Genomic DNA, 20,508 nt, shown 5'->3' with positions numbered 1-20,508 from the left:
ATATGAGCCAGGCAGTCTGCAGCACTGTCAGACCTAGGGAGCACGAGAGACCGTCCTTGTGTGTGGTTACAGGGGAATGGCAGGAGCACCATGATTAGAACTGAGATGTCATCATAACAGGAATATCTGTGGAAACTTTTTTCCCCCTCAAAGACACTTTAATTAAATTCCCATCATGAAAACAATTAGGCAAGATTTGCCATACCTAACCAGTCAATAATTCAAGGACAGGATCTCATTAAGAGCTTTTGCTTTCCCGGAAACTGCCGTTTTGAGGATTCAGAGCTAGTGGCTGCGTGCTCTGGGAATTAATTTATCCATGTTTCCTCTGAACTTTTTTATTTTCCCAAATCCAGAAGGAAACACGTTTTTCAATGATCTAAAAGTAGGAGACTGATTGGATAAGCTGGCATTCACTTTCACAAAGGGGTTCCTAGGTTTGAGGTGAACTTTGTCATGATTCTATTGTGTTCTATGTTGAATTATGCCTGCCTGTGGGCAGAGCAGTAGATGTGACTCTGATACAGGCACAACCAGAGTGAATGAGGCTCCTCTTCCAACATTATTTTCCAGATGCTGTTGGTGCCTCATCTTTGAGCCAGGTGAAGGCTGCCCCCTACTGACGTTAGCAGGGGGAAATCTTGAGATATTTGTTCAATCGTTCTGACAAATGTATTGAGATGTGTTATAAATTCTCTCATTCTTTTGCTTCCTTCTCTACCCTCTCCCTTCTCTCCATCCTTTTGTTCCTAATACATTATTTATTTTTCTACCATGTGCTGCCATTTTCCTACCACGTTGCATTTGGCACTGAAGCTATAAAACAACCACAAAACCCTACAAGTAAAACCATTTAGGAAAAACATTTGATGTCATCTACTAAAGGTGAAACCTCACATGTCCTGTGACCCAGACATTCAACTTTTTGATATTTTAGAGACATTTGGGGACCTATGTACGTGGATGCATTGTAATATGTTCATCTTCAGTAGATTGGATAAATACTTTGGGGTATTTTCTTTTTTTTTTTTTAAAAAGATTTTATTTATTTATTCATGAGAGTCACAGAGAGAGAGTCAGAGGCATAGGCTTCCCCCTCTGCCTATGCCTCTGCCTCTCTCTAGAAGCAGGCTCCTCGCAGGGAACCCGATGCAGGACTCAATCCCAGGACACTGGGATCACTCCCTGAGCCAAAGGCAGATGCTCAACCGCTGAGCCACCCAGACGTCCCAACTTGGGGTATTTTCAAACAATGGAACACTGTCCGCCAACAAAAACGAGCGGACAATAGCTACATGTAGTGATACGGATGGATCTCAACCCAGCATGCAGGCTGTATTCTCTTAGACTTTGTAAGAGGCCCATGACAAGATCAGCATGTGTTTTGGAAGCTGACTTTGGTCAGCGTGGATTATAGAGAGTGCCCGCTGGAGAACAGGAGCCCACTGAGAGGCAGTTGTGGTTCTGGAAAGAGAAAATTGCTAAGCTAACTGCAGGCAGTGGCAGGGAAGAGTGACATGGCCTTTGAGGGGGCGTTAGAAGTAAAATAAACACTATCTTCTGACTGAAGGAATGTTTGGTTTGATTAGAAAGGGAATAATTATGTAACATGTTGCTGAGGTCTCCGGTATCATAGACTAGGAGGGTGGCTGTGTCATTAGCTGACATAGGAGCAGGACTGAGGCTTTGAAGCGGTCAATGATGAATCTATATTCACCAAACTATATGACTCTGGGCAAATTATTTAACTTCTTTTTGCCACAGGTTCCTCTGTGTGTAAAAGAGGGAAAATGTTTTAAGAGTAACAACCTCAGAAGATAACACCATGTCTGATACATTATACAATGTTACTGTAGAGTTTTTGAAGAGTAAAAGTGACCCTGGGTATATAACCTCATAAATGTGATGCAGTCCTTCCTTTAGGCTTTGCAGAGAAAAAAGATACATGTAGGAAAACTTGAATCATTTCTATGTCTCTTGAGTGAAACATCAAACACTTGGTTTACATAGGGTAGGAAAAGGAAAGCCAAGATGTGATTTAATGAGACTTTAAGTAAATGATAAGTCAGAAGTTAGCATGTACCTTTGCTGGGAATGGTTCTTGGGAGTGCAGAGCCTTTTAAAGAATACCTTTATTTATATAGAAATGATCCTGGGAAAAGATTCATGGAAACTAATGAGAATGAAGATACAACTGTTCAAAATCTTTGGGATGCAGCAAAAGCAGTCCTGAGGGGGAAATACATCGCAATACAAGCATCCATTCAAAAACTGGAAAGAACTCAAATACAAAACCTAACCTTACACATACAGGAGCTAGAGAAAAAACAGCAAATAGATCCTACACCCAGCAGAAGAAGAGAGTTAATAAAGATTCGAGCAGAACTCAATGAAATCAAGACCAGAAGAACTGTGGAACAGATCAACAGAACCAGGAGTTGGTTCTTTGAAAGAATTAATAAGATAGATAAACCATTAGCCAGCCTTATTAAAAAGAAGAGAGAGAAGATTCAAATTAATAAAATCATGAATGAGAAAGGGGACATCACTACCAACACCAAGGAAATACAAACGATTTTAAAAACATTATGAACAGCTGTACGCCAATAAATTAGGAAATCTAGAAGAAATGGACGCATTCCTGGAAAGCCACAAACTACCAAAACTGGAACAGGAAGAAATAGAAAACCTGAACAGGCCAATAACCAGGGAGGAAATTGAAGCAGTCATCAAAAACCTCCCAAGACACAAAAGTCCAGGGCCAGATGGCTTCCCAGGGGAATTCTATCAAACTATTAAAGAAGAAACCATACCTATTCTACTAAAGCTTTTTGGAAAGACAGAAAAGGATGGAGTACTTCCAAATTCGTTCTATGAGGCCAGCATCACCTTAATTCCAAAACCAGACAAAGACCCCACCAAAAAGGAGAATTACAGACCAATATCCCTGATGAACATGGATGCAAAAATTCTCAACAAGATACTAGCCAATCGGATCCAACAGTACATTAAGAAAATTATTCACCATGACCAAGTAGGATTTATCCCCGGGACACAAGGCTGGTTCAACACTCGTAAAACAATCAATGTGATTCATCATATCAGCAAGAGAAAAACCAGGAACCATATGATCCTCTCATTAGATGCAGAGAAAGCATTTGACAAAATACAGCATCCATTCCTGATCAAAACTCTTCAGAGTGTAGGGATAGAGGGAACATTCCTCGACATCTTAAAAGCCATCTACGAAAAGCCCACAGCAAATATCATTCTCAAAGGGGAAGCACTGGGAGCCTTTACCCTAAGATCAGGAACAAGACAGGGATGTCCACTCTCACCACTGCTATTCAACATAGTACTGGAAGTCCTCGCCTCAGCAATCAGACAACAAAAAGACATTAAAGGCATTCAAATTGGCAAAGAAGAAGTCAAACTCCCTCTTCGCTGATGACATGATACTCTACATAGAAAACCCAAAAGATCTACCCCAAGATTGCTAGAACTCATACAGCAATTTGGTAGTGTGGCAGGATACAAAATCAATGCCCAGAAATCAGTGGCATTTCTATATACTAACAATGAGACTGAAGAAAGAGAAATTAAGGAGTCAATCCCATTTACAATTGCACCCAAAAGCATAAGATACCTAGGAATAAACCTGACCAAAGAGGTAAAGGATCTATACCCTAAAAAGTATAGAGCACTTCTGAAAGAAATTGAGGAAGACACAAAGAGATGGAAAAATATTCCATGCTCATGGATTGGAGGAATTAATATTGTGAAAATGTTGATGCTACCCAGGGCAATTTACACATTTAATGCAATCCCTATCAAAATACCACGGACTTTCTTCAGAGAGTTGGAACAAATCATTTTAAGATTTGTGTGGAATCAGAAAAGGCCCCAAATAGCCAGGGGAATATTGAAAAAGAAAACCAGAGCTGGGGACATCACAATGCTGGATTTCAGGTTGTACTACAAAGCTGTGATCATCAAGACAGTGTGGTACTGGCACAAAAATAGACACATAGATCAAGGGAACAGAATAGAGAACCCAGAAATGGACCCTCAACTCTATGGTCAACTAATATTTGACAAAGCAGGAAAGACTATCCACTGGGAAAAGGAGAGTCTCTTCAATAAATGGTGCTGGGAAAATAGGACAGCCACATGCAGAAGAATGGAACTAGACCATTCTCTTACACCATACACAAAGATAAACTCAAAATGGATGAAAGATCGAAATGTGAGACAAGATTCCATCAAAATCCTAGAGGAGAACACAGGCAACACCCTTTTTGAACTTGGCCACAGCAACTTCTTGCAAGATACATCTATGAAGGCAAGGGAAACAAAAGCAAAAATGAACTACTGGGACTTCATCAAGATAAAAAGCTTCTGCACAGCAAAAGAAACAATCAACAAAATTAAAAGACAACCTACAGAATGGGAGAAGATACTTGCAAATGACCTATCAGATAAAGGGCTAGTTTCCAAGATCTGTAAAGAACTCATTAAACTCAACACCAAAGAAACAAACAATCCAATCATGAAATGGGCAAAAGACATGAAGAGAAATCTCACAGAGGAAGACATGGACATGGCCAACATGCACATGAGAAAATGCTCTGCATCACTTGCCATCAGGGAAATACAAATCAAAACCATAATGAGATACCACCTCACACCAGTGAGAATGGGGAAAATTCACAAGGCAGGAAACCACAAATGTTGGAGAGGATGTGGAGAAAAGGGAACCCTGTTGCACTGTTGGTGGGAATGTGAACTGGAACAGCCACTCTGGAAAACTGTGTGGAGGTTCCTCAAAGAGTTAAAAATAGACCTGCCCTACGACCCAGCAATTGCACTGTTGGGGATTTACCCCAAAGATACAGATGCAATGAAAAACCGGGACACCTGCACCCCGATGTTTCTAGCAGCAATGTCCACAATAGCTAAACTGTGGAAGGAGCCTCAGTGTCCATCGAAAGATGAATGGATAAAGATGTGGTCTATGTATACAATGGGATATTCCTCAGCCATTAGAAACGACAAATACCCACCATTTGCTTCACCGTGGGTGGAACTGGAGGGTGTTATGCTGAGTGCAGTAAGTCAATCGGAGAAGGACAAACAGTGTATGTTCTCATTCATTTGGGGAATATAAATAATAGTGAAAAGGAATATAAGGGAAGGGAGAAGAAATGTGTGGGAAATATCAGAAAGGGAGAATATAAAGACTCCTAACTCTGGGAAATGAACTAGGGTTGGTGGAAGGGGAGGAGGGCGCGGTGTGGGGGTGAATGGGTGACGGGCACTGAGGGGGGCACTTGATGGGATGAGCACTGGGTGTTATTCTGTATGTTGGTAAATTGAACACCAATAAAAAATAAATTTATTAAAAAAAAGAAATGATCCTTGGGTCCTTATTAGTTTTGGTGATTACCAAGTGGTATATATTATAGAAAATTAGTAAAAGGAAAAAGATTAAAAAAATAATATGTATAATTCTAATGTCCAGAGATTCTTTTCATATTTCACCTCTGTTCTTTCTTTCGTTCTTTTTCTTTCTTTCTTTCTTTCTTTCTTTCTTTCTTTCTTTCTTTCTTTCTTTCTTTCTTTCTTTCTTTCTTTCTTTCTTTCTTTTTCTTTCTTTCTTTCTTTTTTTTCTCTGAGCTGAAATTTAACTGTATATTGTTGTGTAACCTGCTGTGTTTTGCCAGGGAACTTAAAAGAAGGCTTATCTAGCATGTGGGATTTAGGTTGCCTATGTATAGTAAGAAGAAAATGATGTGCTTTGTCAATGAATTATTGAGGGAAAGTGCAACATTTCCTTCTCTAGCAGTCTTAAAATATACTAGGATAAACTCATTTCAATGATGGTGAGGGCATGACCCCGTTTTACTGCCTTGTTATTCTCTGATATGTGGGCAAACCATGAGAATGCTTTTCTGAGCACTTACATCTCCCAAAAGTAGCAGAAAGAAATATTGGTTAGAATATGATGTAAGAGAGACTTTTATTAATCCCTCACCTACACTTGCCTTGAGGACTGAAGAGTTTATCTCTCCCAGGAGTGTAAGACTGCTCAACTTTTCATTTTTGAATATTAAAATCACTGTAAAATTCTACACTGACTAATCTGGAATAAAGACAGGAAAGATTAGTGTCACTAGGATATAGTTTTACATGAACAAATCATTTTAAATAGGCTTAAATCTAAGAGGTGGAAGCTGCTTTGCCTAGAGTGACTATTTGCTTAGACTATTTATGTCAGATTGGCTAGGATAACTCTGTGTGTGTGTGTGTGTGTGTGTGTGAGTGTGTGTGTGTGTGTGTATGTGTAAGAGAGAGAGCTGAAGGCTTCCTTTTACAGAATGCACAATCTGAATGTAGAGGCTACTGCTCTTAGAGAATCAGAAATGATCATATCAGTCTAATAAGAGTTATGATAACTATTTTTTACCAAAATCACAGCTTTTTGGATCCATAATTTTCTCAAAATATCTTTCTTACTGTGAGGAAATGTACCTATATATTGTATATCTATATATCTATATTGAGATATCTATATATGCACACACAGACCCCCAAATACACATACAGGAGACATGGCTCCTGTCTCTTTTCCATAGAGATAGAAGAAAATAGAGGAAATATTTTCTTTGTTGAACACTTTTGGTTGTAAAGAAATGTAATATTAATGAATTTATTCACATAGCAAATGCTTGCTGAACTCATTGAGTGAGTTTGTTGCAAATGGGGAATAGGAGATTGTCTAAAAGCATTAAAGGGTGGCAACAAGCTATTTAGTCAGTGGTGTGCATGTAACTGTTTGTACCTGTGACTTGGTGGCCTCAGAAGGGGAGTCCTCATTGCCTGCAGGATCAATCAAGTCTTAGCTTCTCAGCATGAGAAGACAATTTGCAATCTGGTCTCCATTTGTCCTTCAGCCTCTTCCTCTCCTAATATCTCTCATGCCCACCTTATGCCCTGGTCTTTCTGATGAACAGAATTTATTAAGCTCCTTAGTCAGTTTTGGGCTTTTTCAGGTAATTTGTGGCTTCTCAGACATTCTCTGTTTCTTCATGTTCTCTTGCCTGAGTCCTTGTGGTCTTCCTGATTGGAATGGTTTTGCCTTTCTTTGCTGGTGTGACACTCAGCCACTTGCCTATTTGTCTTTCCCACGAGTCAGTGGGATCTTGGAAGGCAGAGACTTTTCTCCTTTGTGAGTCTCTAGCACTAGGTGAGGTGCTTAGTGTACAGTAGCCAGTCAGTGTGTGGAACTTTTTTCCCCTGAGCTTTATTGAGATATAACTGACATGTAACATACTGTAAGTTTAAGGTATACAATATGGTTTTATATATGTAGGTATTATGAAATGATTACCATAATAAGGTTAGCTAACATACCCATCACCTCTCATAGTTACAATTATTTCTGTGTGTGATCTGAACTTTTAAAATTTATTCTTTTAGCAACATGAAACAAATATTCTTTGAGTAAAATAATTGCTTATATTAACTCTTTTTTTAAAAGATTTTATTTATTTATTCATAAGAGACACACACGGCGGGGGGATGGCAGAGATACAGGCAGAGGGAGAAGCAGGCCCCATGTGGGGAGCCTGGTGTGGGACTGGATCCTGGGACTCCAGGATCATGCCCTGGGCCGAACACAGGTGCTAAACCGCTGAGCCACCCAGGGTTCCCCTATATAAACTCTTTTTAACAAAACTTTTGTTATAATAGGCAATTATTGAATTGTTACAGATATTGTTCTGTGTTGATTGTAAGTGGTAATTATGCTGTTGGAAATTTCTGTAGTTTAAATATCCAAAACATAGAATGACATCAAAGATTTTAAAAAATCTTTTAATTTTTAAATTTTTTTACAGGACAGAGTTCATTCAGAGAGGGAGGATTTCAATCACAGGGGCTGGCTTTCTCAACTGCATTTTGGAAACTTTTGCCAGCACATTCTTAAGACAAGGAGCCCAGAAGGTAAGCTTGCTTCTGCTTTGAACCAACGTTCATTTTAAGAAACCATGGAGATTCCCATTGGGTTATTGAATAAGGCTCACGAGCAGACATCATGAAAAAAAAAATGCAGTTAATAAACAAACAAAAATAAGCAAATAGATGCAAAAATAATTATGTTTACTAATTACTACATAAATCCGATTCAAAGTAAAACTTAAGTGCCATATGTGACCCATTAAATTAAAAAATATGCCAGTGAAGAATATGTAATAATATGGAAAATACTTCTTAGAGTCTAATTAAGAGATATAATTAGAATGAATAATTATATTTTCAATATATACAGTATGAAGACAACTTTTTCATAAAAAAGGTAATAACTGATATTTATTGAGCATTTACTAAGTATCATTCACTGTAAAAAGCACTTTTTATTTATTTCATTTTACAAACCTTTGAAGTGACTATTTATATGAGCTCCTGGTTGTCAATTCTTGTGGTTTTCAAACGCTGTTCTTGTGGGAACTTAGGCTTCCATGAAGGTGATTCAGAGGCCGCCAAATAGTTTTAAGGTCTATACCCTGTTTTAAGTAGTGCTATTCTACTTTTACATCTGTCTTAACATCTGTCTTATGTAGAGCTGCAGATTTACTATTTTCTTGCCTTCACAGCATGATTTTCAAAACTTCTTTAGGATAAAGTCTGTTCCTTTTGCCTGAGTATATATCTGTTTCAGGCGTTTTGAATTAGTGACAAATTCATTTTCAATACCTTGTTTTATTTATAATATTGTACTTTTCAATTGTTATTAATTGTGATGAGCATAATCACTTACTTCCAAAATTTACTCAGGACGAATGCTATACATGTGTTACCTCGTTTTGTTTTGTGTAATAATAGGTTTAATGGCAGTAGGTTTAATGGCTGTTATTTGTGGAACAATAGTTTTAATAGTAGGTTTAATGGCTGGTCTGAAGGAATATTGTAATGGACTCAGATTTTCTGGGTAATGAACTTTGTTCTCCCTTTGCAAGTCTAGGTTCAAGAATGAACCTGGACGGTGGGTAGTTGGGGAGGCTGAAGGTGACGATGAGTAAGTGATCCTGTACTGTACCCCCTAAACATACCATCAAGATTAATGATGTGTTCCTGGCCTAGAGGTGCATAGACTGGCCCGGCCTGTTTAAGCTGGCTGTGAAGTAGCCAAGCCTCTGGAAGGTCTGATGTGACCTTTACTCATTCAGACGTGACTGCAGGTTTTTCTGCTATATTGCAAAGTATGCATGTTTCTGCAAATGGGGCTAAAATTAATGGGGCTGATGAGAAGAATAATTTCATTGTTATATCCCTGAGTCAGTTTTCTTGTACATTGTTTTGATCAAAATTGACAAACTTTTTCTGTAAAGAACCAGATAGTAAATATGTTAGGAATTGTGGGCCAAAAGGCAAACTGCCTTTTGTATGGTATGTATGATAGTATGTTGGTACTTTATAACAAGAGAGAAACAAATTTCCACAGATTTCTCATTAAGAAAATTAAAAATATGATAATTGAATTTTATTTATAATGTAGTTCTTCTAAGGAGAAAAATGGTGTTCTATTTTGTGGGGGAACATAACATTTAGCTAAATTGTGACTCAAAGTTAGTGTTCCCTACCATCAAATTGCAGTGTTCATTTGTAAAAACCGTTCTTATCTTGTGGACCATACAAACACAAGTGGTGGGCTGGGTTTAGCCTGTGGGCTATTCAGTTTTCCAACCCTTGCTTTAGATACATAAATATTCTTTGATTAGTTCAGGCAGGTCTATATTTGACTCGTCCATCAGTCTGAACCTATTAATGACTTTTAACCATACACTGGTTGTATATATTCTGATCCTGTGAGATGCGTAGACACTGTTAGTCCCCTTATATTGATGAGAAATGTCTTGAAGGGATATGTGGTTGGCTGTTTATCTGCCTTCCTTTTTCTTACACATATATGCTGAGTACGTTCTTTGTGCTAGGCACTGTGTTAAGCTTGGGCTAGATGAATTTACTCAAGGTCATGGGACTGGCAGAGGGTAGAGTCTGGACTCACATCGCCATCTTTTACAACAAATCTTTGCCCCTTTACTGTGCAAGATGTGTTCAGATAAATGACTCAGAATGTTTGCCTCCTTAGCGCTGTGCTGTGTATCAGATGCACTTATGGTGGTCTTAATCCCTCTGTAGTTAATTAGGACTCTTTGGTTGCAAGTAACAGAAACTACTTTAGCTCACTGTAAAGGTACAAGGGTAATGAAGCAGATGGGCTTCAGAATGGTCTGTCCTGGGACAGGAGCTGCCAGAAACCCATAATATTCCTTTTTCAGCACTATATAAGAATATAAGAATATGCATCTGTTTTTTCTTTCTCTCCTCCACAGACTGTAGAGCGTGTCCAGGTGTGTGTGTTACATAGAGTTCTGGCCAACAAAGAGACTGTCTGCTTATTTCCTTCATTTCCAAAATCTTCGGAAGGGCCTCTTGTCCTTTCATGGGCAGAAGTCGAGTTTTACGAATAGGGCTCAACTTGGGCTGTGACTGTGTGGGTCAGGGTTGGGATGGGTCACTTCCCAGGGAAAAGGGTGGTGGGATGTGTCCATACCCCAAGGTTTCTGGCATAATCTCACAATAGATTCTATGTTCTTGATGGCAGACAGAGGGTATATACATCTTAATCCCAGTTCCCCTCAGCCCGTAGTAGCTTGTGTAGTGCTCCTACATTTATGTGGAAATGAGCAGAAAGAAAATAGAATGCACAGCTACATTTCAGTTGGTTTCTGATGAATATTATCTGGAAATCGCCAAGTGACTTTAAATTTTTAAAGCCAGGAACCCAACTAATTTCTCCTTTATCTTACTTCTGCTCAGAAGTAAGAATATATTTTTCTTACTAGGTTTTGCCTTTTCTGACTTTCCTCTTTTTTTTTTTTTCTCTTTTAAGAGGCTTAATGAGTTAGCTTTTCAATTTTAGGAGCCACTTGTGCTAAATTGTCTTTTACCTTTTATCCAAGTAGTGATGTTTTCTGGTATCAGCCTAACTTTGTGATAAACCTTCACAGCTGAGCCTGCATAAATGGCTTTTGTGGAAGTTACCATGAGAGTGTTTTAGGTGATTTAATTTTCACTTTAGGACTTTATCCTTAAGGCTGTGTAGTAAAGGTGGATCTGATATCTATTTTTATCCAGAAAAAGCACAATGAGGCACTTACAAAGTTTATATCTCTGTGTTTGTAAATTAGAAGCTGGCCCTAGATATGGATCCCCAAGGTGAGGTCACTTGTGTTCCTCCAGAGCCTTCCACAATTTGTTTTCCTCTCCTCCCTTCACCACTCTGAGGTGACTTGCAGTTCAGGGGCTTTTTTGACACAGTTGCTGACTTTTCATATATTACTCAGAAAGGACCTCACTTTCCTCTTAGAATGAAAGTATGTGGGCAGGAGAATGGGGATTGCCCCCTGGTAGCCAAGTCAACCACTATGTTTTTGACATGGAAGCTGTTTTAATTTCTAGTCCACTAAAGCCCCTTGTCATTATACTGTGGCACAAATCACTTTATCCCTCAGACCCTAACTTTTTTTTTAAAGATTTTTTTAAAATTTATTCACGAGACACACACACACACACAGGCAGAGACAGGCAGAGGGAGAAGCAGGCTCCCTGTAAGGGAGCCCAATGTGGGACTCATCCCAGGACTCTAGGATCACACCCTGAGCCAAAGGCAGATGCCCAACTGCTGAGCCACCCAGGCGTCCCAATCCTAAGTTTTATTGTCAACAAGGTGGGAATTTTAATGCATCCCCACAAGTAGGTATGAACTATGCTTGAAAGTTTTCAGTAAATTGAAAAACACAGGTCAAATATACATAAGGTGTTCTTTTTGTTTTTAAGAATTAAAAAAAATCCAACTCACATCCAACTTTCATACTTTTGTGGTTACGTTTATTTTTGTTTCTTTTCAAAGTCATATGAACACACACTGGATCTTAAACTCAGAAGTGTAGTCCCACAAATACTTTGGGAATCAACAATGTGTCAGGCATTGGGGTAGGATTCTGGAGACACAGGTAGGAAAGAGACAGAATTTAGAAGAGTGGAGTAAAGCTTATACAGCTTTACTTCACAGGTATCTAACTCAGGGTAGAAAGCCTGACAGGCAATGAATAAACATCTGTCGATGGTGAGAATTACTGAGCCCCACTTGGTGTTCGGTGCTTAGCACTATGATCAGTGCTGGGAAGGATATTGAAATAACAACTGTACTTAGAAGGGGTTCCTAGATGCGAAGCACTACGTATGGTATACATTACCCAAATTACCTCTTATCTTTTAAAGATTTATTTACTTGTTTGTGAGAGAGACTGAGAGAGAGAGTGAGAGAGAGAGAGAGAGAGAGATAGAGAGAGAGAGAGAAGGGGGAGGGAATCCAAGGAGACTCCCTGCTGAGCACGATGACTGTAGTTAATGAATGCCGTATCACATATTTGAAAGTTGCTAAGATAGTAAATCTTAAAAGCTCTCATCACAAGAAAAATGAATTCTGTAATTCTGTATGGTGATGAACGCTAACTGGACCACAGTATATACAAATATCAAATTATTCTGTTGTACACCTGAGACTAATATAAAGTTGTATGCCAGTTGCGCCTCAGTAAAAAGAAAACATACACGTGAAGGTGATGTTGGGAATGGTGTGGTTGGTAACATACAAAAGATGAGAGGAAGAATGTCATCCATCAGTTGGAAAGTTCAGGGAATCATGGATTCTCAATGGGAAGACCTTCACTTCTTGAGCCGCTGATCAAATCGAGATTCAAGCACGACACACAGACTCTCCAGCTCTGACTCTTAGGGGCACAATGGTGGATCAGCTCTTGAGTCCCTGTGTTGATCTGTAAGTTTGGGAAGCAGAATGTTCGAGAAGAGGAAGCATGAGTGTTCCATATGTTATTTGACTTGCCAAAATTGTAAATCAAGACGTAGAGGTAAACCTACAGTGAAGATCTCCTGATTCCCCCCCACTCCAAATATTAAAAATATATTAAAGATTTTTTATTGTGATAGAATGTGTTACATAAAATTTACCAGTTTAATTATTTTTAAGTGCACAGTCTACTGCCATTAAGTACATTTAGTATTGTGCAGCTGTCAGCACCATCCAAATCCAGAACTTTTTCATCTTCCTAATAATAACTTGGTAGCCATTAAATAAATGATAACTCCCCATTCCTCACTCCTCTCAGCTCCTGGCAACCACCATTTTATTTTATTGTCTCTGTGAATTTGACTACTTTAGGTACTCTGTATCAGTGGTATCATACAATATTTGTGCTTTTGTTTCTGGCTTATTTCACTTTGCATATTGTTTTCTTTTTTTCTTTTTTCTTTTTTTTTTTTTTTAGATTTTATTTATTTATTCATGAGAGACAGAGAGAGAGAGAGGCAGAGACACAGGCAGAGGGAGAAGCAGGCCCCATGCAGGGAGCCTGATGTGGGACTTGATTCCCTGGGACTCCAGGATCACGCCCTGGGCCAAAGGCAGGTGCTAAACCGCTGAGCCACCCAGGGATCCCCTGCATATTGTTTTCAAGGTTTATCAATGTCAGAGTATGTGTCAGTATTTCTTTTTAAGGCTGAATGGTATTCCATTATTTGTATATACCATATCTTATTTATTTATTTATCCATCAGTGGATATTGGGTTTCTTCCACCTTTTGGCTGTTGTGAATAATGGCTGCCATGAATATGGGTCTGTAAATATCTGTTCAGGTCTTTGCTCTCAATTCTTTTTCTTCATTATAAGGTAATTCTGTTTAAATTTTTGAGTAGCTGCTTAAAAGTTTGAGATAGCAGTCTATCTTTGTCCATGGCAGCAATGGACTGTACCATTACTACATATTTTTCTCAAGTCTGTCCAGAAGAATGGTGCTATATATACTATACTCTTGGCTGGTGACACTAGTGAGTGTGCCATATGGTGCCTTCCTGAGTCTGAGAAGCATGCAGTTGTCTCTTGATGCTACCATAGTCTTTGTCTCTCTATCATAATTTCATGTCCTGGTGGATAGTTTTGATCCACGATGGATTGGAAGTGTTGAAAAGTGCTGTAGACGAGTAGCACACTGCATGCCAAGTACATATTTTAACTTGCCTTGAGGTAAGTAAGCACGTTCAAAAAACAAATCAGGAAAACAGATCTGAAGGAAAACAGGAATTGAAGGAAGTCTGAGACACATGAAAAGCTTCATACACATTTCTGCAGTCTATGGGAATGGCCAACAGCTGTGAAGCAGAGGTGGGTGGAGCCCAGGCCACTCAAGTCCTACCTCAGGGATCCTAGGAGAAGGACACCACAGAGAGATCAGGATAGTCTCCGGGGCATGTGTGGCTCTGCAGGTGCTTCCCAGCTTGGGGAAGGTAGCCTTTGGGTCTTGGTTTTCAACCTTTTCTCCATTATCACCCACCCATACCAAGTGAGCCTTTTTAGAATTTTTTTTCTATTTTTACCCCTTCCCATGAAATACCAATACCACAGATATACTGACTATCTGCTTATGTACCATATTATACCTTTGCTTTTATGTATGCAAAGTGTAAGGTATTTTTCACTCCCCAAAACAAATTATCACCTTGTGTTGATATGGTTCCCGCTGAGAAAGTATGCTTCATACCACACTGGTTGTAACTGTCTCCATCTCTCCACGTCCAAACAATCCCCTGGCCCTCAACCCCCAAAATTCCAAACCAAAATGGTAAGAACCTTTTGGTGAACTCCCACATGGTTCTTGCAGATTTCCTGTTTTATTCTTCTGGGAGAGGCTTAGCAGATAATGTGGATGATAACACTCTTGTCATGCAAGTGTTCTTTTTTAGCCCACTTGTCTCTGTGCTTGGAGACACTGCAAATGCTATGGAAATGCAGAGCTCTCATTATGCACTTGCTTAGAGGATTTTCTTGTCTTTTTTTTTTTTTTTAAGTTTGTGAAATACATTTTCAATGTGTAATAAAATAATTTGTTATCTTAGCCATTCTCCTGGCAAGGCCCCATTATTAGTCCCATCATTATTCTTGTGTTGATCCGGAGGCTGAAGTGGAGAGAGGCTGAATTCAACAGCATGTGAAATACTTGTCACTGAAACAATGTGGGCAAGTCACACAGTTTGAACATCACTTTAGAGAAGGTCTGGCCTACACACGCTACAGCTAAAGATATCTGAACATGCTGTTTCCTTAGGGTGTTTATAAAAATACATTTTAATAGTGGAATATAATTCTCTGAGACAGAAGATACTATTCTTGTGTATATACTAGTATATATAAATGTGTGTGTATGTATATATGTGTACACACACAGTGTACACAACACACACACACACACACACACACGATATGTAGTAGTCCAAAAGGACATTTGAAAAACCTGGCTACTATTTGCATCATTTTTGCAAACTATCTTGGTTATCTATGGCTGTGTAACACATTATCCCACCACTCTACTGCGTGCAACACATAGTTATTGTCTTGCATTTTCTGTGGATCTGGAGTCTGGCCATGGCTAGTTGGGTCCCCTGCTTCGGGGTCATACAAAGATAGAATAAAGGGGTTCACTGGGGCTGTGATCTCCGGGGAAGGCTCTTATGGGGAAGACTCAGTTCTAAATGTGTTCATATGGTTGCTGATAGGATTTTATCAACTTCCCTTGGTTCCTTGCCATATGGGGTTCTCACAACATGGCAGCAAGCAAGAAAGGGCAGGAGACTGCCCGCAAGGCAGAAACCATAGTTTTACCTGATCATAGGAGTGACATTCATTTCATTTTTTGTATTGTGTTCATTAGATGTAGCCCGCACTCAAGGGAAGGGGATTGAACAAGGCAGGCCTGGCTCACTAGGAGCAGCATCAGTGCTGCCTACGGTACTGACCTCAGCTGAATGGAATGCCAAGTCGCCAATTCTTTATGGTACATATTGGGAATTAATGATAATTAGAAGTTGGTAAGAGGGGACGCCTGGGTGGCTCAGCAGTTGAGTGTCTGCCTTTGGCTCAGGGTGTGATCCTGGGGTCCTGGGATGAGTCCCACATCGGACTCCCTGCATGGAGCCTGTTTCTCCCTCTGCCTGTGTCTCTGCCTCTCTCTCTCTGTGTGTCTCTCATGAATAAATAAATGAAATCTTAAAAAAAAAAAAAAAAGTTGGTAAGGGTTGCACCCTCACAACCTTACTGCCAGCTTATAAAAAAGTTCTGCAACACAAACGGACATTTTGTTAACCATTTGTTTCTAAGTAGGCACAAAATAGTTTACCTGTTTTATAAATCTGATTAAGTCTCTGTCCTTTTGGATGTTCTGACCATGAACTGCATAAACAGCTAGCTCACAGAGAGCAGAGCTGACACTATTCCCAAGGCAGGATTCAACTGTTTTAAGGATAGCATCAGGCAGCCAAATCTTCTGATGCAGTGGGTGGTCAGAGGACCATCTAGGCATGAACTTCGGTGCCATCCCTAAAGTTGGTTGGGGCTTGGTGGTAGACTCTTAGACCTTCATTGTGCAAGGACAGGTATATCTTGAAATTTGAGCTGATCCCTGTATCTTAGGTTCCACTAATTCTATTGAGAGTCCATTTCTCACATTCACTAGGATGTTGCTAATATTACCAGTGAAAAGTCAATTTTAACATTCCTTATTCCAGTTAACAAAGCCCCTGCTGTTTTCAATCATAAAGGTAACTGAAGTTTCTGGGGAGTGAATTTTCTGATTAAAATGCTCATAGCCCAACCCGAAAGGTGCACTGGGACACCCTACTGTCCCTGGTGTATGATGTGAACTAACACATGCACCATAATATTATAGTGTATGTGTGCTGCAGTACTTTGAAGCAAATTATAGATATCCTGGGGATCCCCGGGTGGCTCGGCGGTTTTGTGCCACCTTCGGCCCAGGGCGTGATCCTGGAGACCCGGGATCGAGTCCCGCATTGGCCTCCCTGCATGGAACCTGCTTCTCCCTCTGCCTGTGTCTCTGCCTCTCCCTCTCTGTCTGTGTCTCTCAGGAATGGATAAGTAAAATCTTTAAAAAAAAATTATAGATATCCTGATGATCATGAACCAGACATCAGTTCCTGAACCTAGTATATTCTGCCTTTAGAAAGATTATGTTGTGCCCAAGATTGCAAATCCGAGAAACCACCAAGGAGCCGACACTGATGCAAGTACATGAGGGTTTATTTACAAGCTCGAGCTTGGGTCCAAGTATACTGCACACAGCAGAGCAGGGGCTGGGACCCTGAGGCTAAGAGGCATAGCAGCTTTATAGGGGCCAGTGGCCAATGAGATTGTAACACACATAGAAAGTTGCACAGTCATGTCGGTTCACATGCAGGTGGCCAGTTGAATCACAATTTACCCTATAGTGACCATTTGAACTAGCTTATCACTCTGGTCAGAATTGGCGCACAGTTTTGGCGGGCAAAAGGCAGGGTTACATTATTATGAGCCGATTTCTGGTAAGGGTGTGCTCAGCGGCTAGACTAGGGTGGGGGAGTGCCTTGAGCAATAAGCAGGTCATGTGAGGGTTATACATGAGATGGCAGGTGTAGCACAAAATGGAGTTAGTCCTGCTCTGCTTGTCCAGGGGTAGGGGATTTTTGTTAAATTTCCTTGGTCCCACAATTATTCACACGTACGAAACGTGTTTAACATAAAGATTAAATGTGAAGCTTTAGAGAAGTGCTCTTTGGTTCATGATCTGTTTTTTTTCACTTCCTAGATGTCACATTTCATGTCCTGGACCCTCATTTTTCTCATCTCTAAAATGGAGTGATAGTGGCCATACTTCATATGGTTATTTTAAAGATTAAATGAGGGCACATATATGAAATATAGCTGGCACATAGAGAAACTTCAAGAATTATTAGTCTAATGGAAGTTCTCTGATAAGATCATTTTTATAACATGCCCTCTTAGGTACTTACCTGAACAAAAATTTCAGATTGTAGCAGTTTATGGTGCTTTATATATGACTTTTTATGTTTTTTTAAGATCTGTCATTTTATTACTCAGTGTATCCACATTTAACATTTTGATTTAGTTCCTTCTGTGTGTCTTTGTGTATGTTGGCATATGTATGCATGTACCTTTGGTAGTCTTTGAAAGACAAAGTTGGGATTATTCTGTTTATTTAGCCCATCTTTTTCACTTATGGACATATCATTAACATTTGCCTTGAAGACATGAGTTTTGATGCCTTCATAATAATTCTTTTGGCATAATTGCTTATTGTTGGTTTCTATTTTTTTTCACCATTATAGATAATGTTGTGGTAATTCCATGGGTATAAATACTTGTGTGTATTTCTCATCACTTCCTCAGTTAAAGAGTGTGCACATTTTTAAAAACCTTTGATGCAAATGGCTAAATTTCCTTACAAAAGAATTTTACTAATTTGTAGCTTTCACTGCAGGCCGACCGGATATTTCTGGTTTTCTTGCTGTGTGACTTGAATGAAGGACCTAACCTCTTAGAACTTATATTTGTCATTAGGAAAGCAGCGTTCATTATTCTACCCCCATAGGATTATTGTGAAGAGGAAATGAAATTGTTAGCTCTCTAGTCTGCTGATTCCTCCTCTGAAGACACTGAAAGTTAATGCTTCTGTCATTAACTAGCTGTTTGACTTCAGTCCTCCCCCAAACTAATGTGTTACCTCGGACTGGTTGTCTGAGCTGCTCAGTTCCTCATCTGTGAAATGAATGTCTAGTAGACACCCATGTATGGTAGTCACAACCCTAAAATAGAGTGGACATTTCAAAACCCAATAATTCTGAGATGGAGACAGCAGATAAAACGGTCATTCAAAAGAATAAATAAAAGTCACAAGTATGACATAGGCACATCAGTATAATATTCTGCTGACTGTATGTTGGAGACTTGTATTTCCTTCTTGGTTATGTGAATCTTTTCAAGATTTTTTCCATTACTTGAACCATTTGAAATAATTGATGAACTATGTTCTGTCCTTGGTTCCAGAGAGTTTATTTCCTACCTCTCAAATTACTTCTGTTGATAATACTTTTTAATCCTACTCTTGAGTACTCAAATAGGTTAATTTACACCGTATTTATTCATTAGATGCTGTGAGGATATTACCAGGAATTCTGATTTTTAACAACTTATTTCAAAATGATAATAGTAGTTAAATGATAATAGTAACTGCCCTCTTCTTACATATCTATCCCCTCCCCATCAGCTCAGCTTGTCTTGCTATTTCTAGAATTTTAGTCCTGAGCAATGTAGCCTTTGTAGTGAAAACCACTCGGTGAAAATGAGTGTTCTGTGAGTGATAACAGTCTGGTCCTTTCCCTGAGGTTAAGTCAATGCCTTTACCTCAACCATGAGATTTAGGAATCCAGAATCCCTTGATGGCTCATTGGAATTCAACAGGGTTGTGTGATAGGCTGCTCAGTGGTAAAACTTTGGGGAATCCCTGAAATGGGCCAGCTGCAACTGTGGGGCATTGTCTTCTGTAAAACTAGATGAACCTGAGAAGTTAGGTTTTAGCTGAAATGGCAGAAGGTGGTTTCTTTTCTTTTCTTTTTTTTTTTTTTTAGAGATTTTATTTATTTATTCATGAGAAACACAGAGAAAGAGAGGCAGAGACACAGGCAGAGGGAGAAGCAGGCTCCATGCAGGGAGCCTGACGTGGGACTCAATCCTCGGTCTCCAGGATCACGCCCTGGGCTGAAGGCGGCGCTAAACCGCTGAGCCACCTGGGCTGCCCCAGAAGGTGGTTTCTTGACCCCGAGATGCGTCACTGGTGTTATTTGCGTAGTGATCAGGAATCATGTCTCCGCACATCATCTAAAGCAGGGGCCAAGATTCAGGAAATCTGGGTGGTGACCCTGCTTTGGCTGCTCTCAGTGGCCACATTGCTTGGACTGACTGCTCTGAACTTCAGTATCATTTTTTATAAATTGGGGATTGGACTAGACTAGGAGGGTTGTTTTCAATTCTGACATGTTATGGGGTTTTTTTGGAGCTGTCCCTCCTTTCCCTCAGTGTGTAAATACCAAGACTTAATTTTTTTTTTCTGATAGTCTTTAAGCCAGCATAAAAATTCAGGAGTTTAAGCTAAATGGGGATCTAGCAACATCAGAGATGATTCATATAACAGGTAGATGGTCAAGGGTTGAGGTGGTAGCTGTAAAATATTTTAAAATAATAGACATGCTTTCAAAAAACACTAGTTAGCAAGGGAGTGGATGGTAAACATGTGGTAGGGGTGTTGCAATTTCATTTTATAGTCCTGTTCAGGTGAACTAAATAAACTGTGTATTACAAAGATTTATAGGTGTTGTAGGGGTCTTTGAGGTATTGGTGACTGATAATAGATAGGTTGTCTTATTTTTAATCCATGCCTTCTGAAAACTCAGACTGTTCTGGAAATTTGGAGAAAATAAGATACTATATCAATATTAACTATAATCTATTGAGTGTTTAC

General features: G+C 39.5%; 1 protein-coding gene across 4 annotated transcripts in view; it reads left to right on the top strand.

Moving 5' to 3' along the window:
• PRELID2 (PRELI domain containing 2) overlaps window positions 1-20,508 on the top strand; it is a 68,068-nt gene that overhangs the window by 26,347 nt on the left and 21,213 nt on the right. For all 4 annotated transcript variants that reach the window (XM_041768006.1, XM_041768007.1, XM_041768008.1 and 1 more), the window contains one exon: window positions 7,899-8,004. In XM_041768006.1, coding sequence (XP_041623940.1) covers window positions 7,899-8,004 — 106 coding nt within the window. The remainder of the gene's footprint in view (window positions 1-7,898; window positions 8,005-20,508) is intronic.

The sequence above is a fragment of the Vulpes lagopus genome, chromosome 8 (assembly GCF_018345385.1).
Source record: "Vulpes lagopus strain Blue_001 chromosome 8, ASM1834538v1, whole genome shotgun sequence".
Lineage (NCBI taxonomy): Eukaryota > Metazoa > Chordata > Mammalia > Carnivora > Canidae > Vulpes > Vulpes lagopus.
Note: the sequence above shows the minus strand (reverse complement) of the source record. Positions and strands in the feature narration are given on the sequence as shown.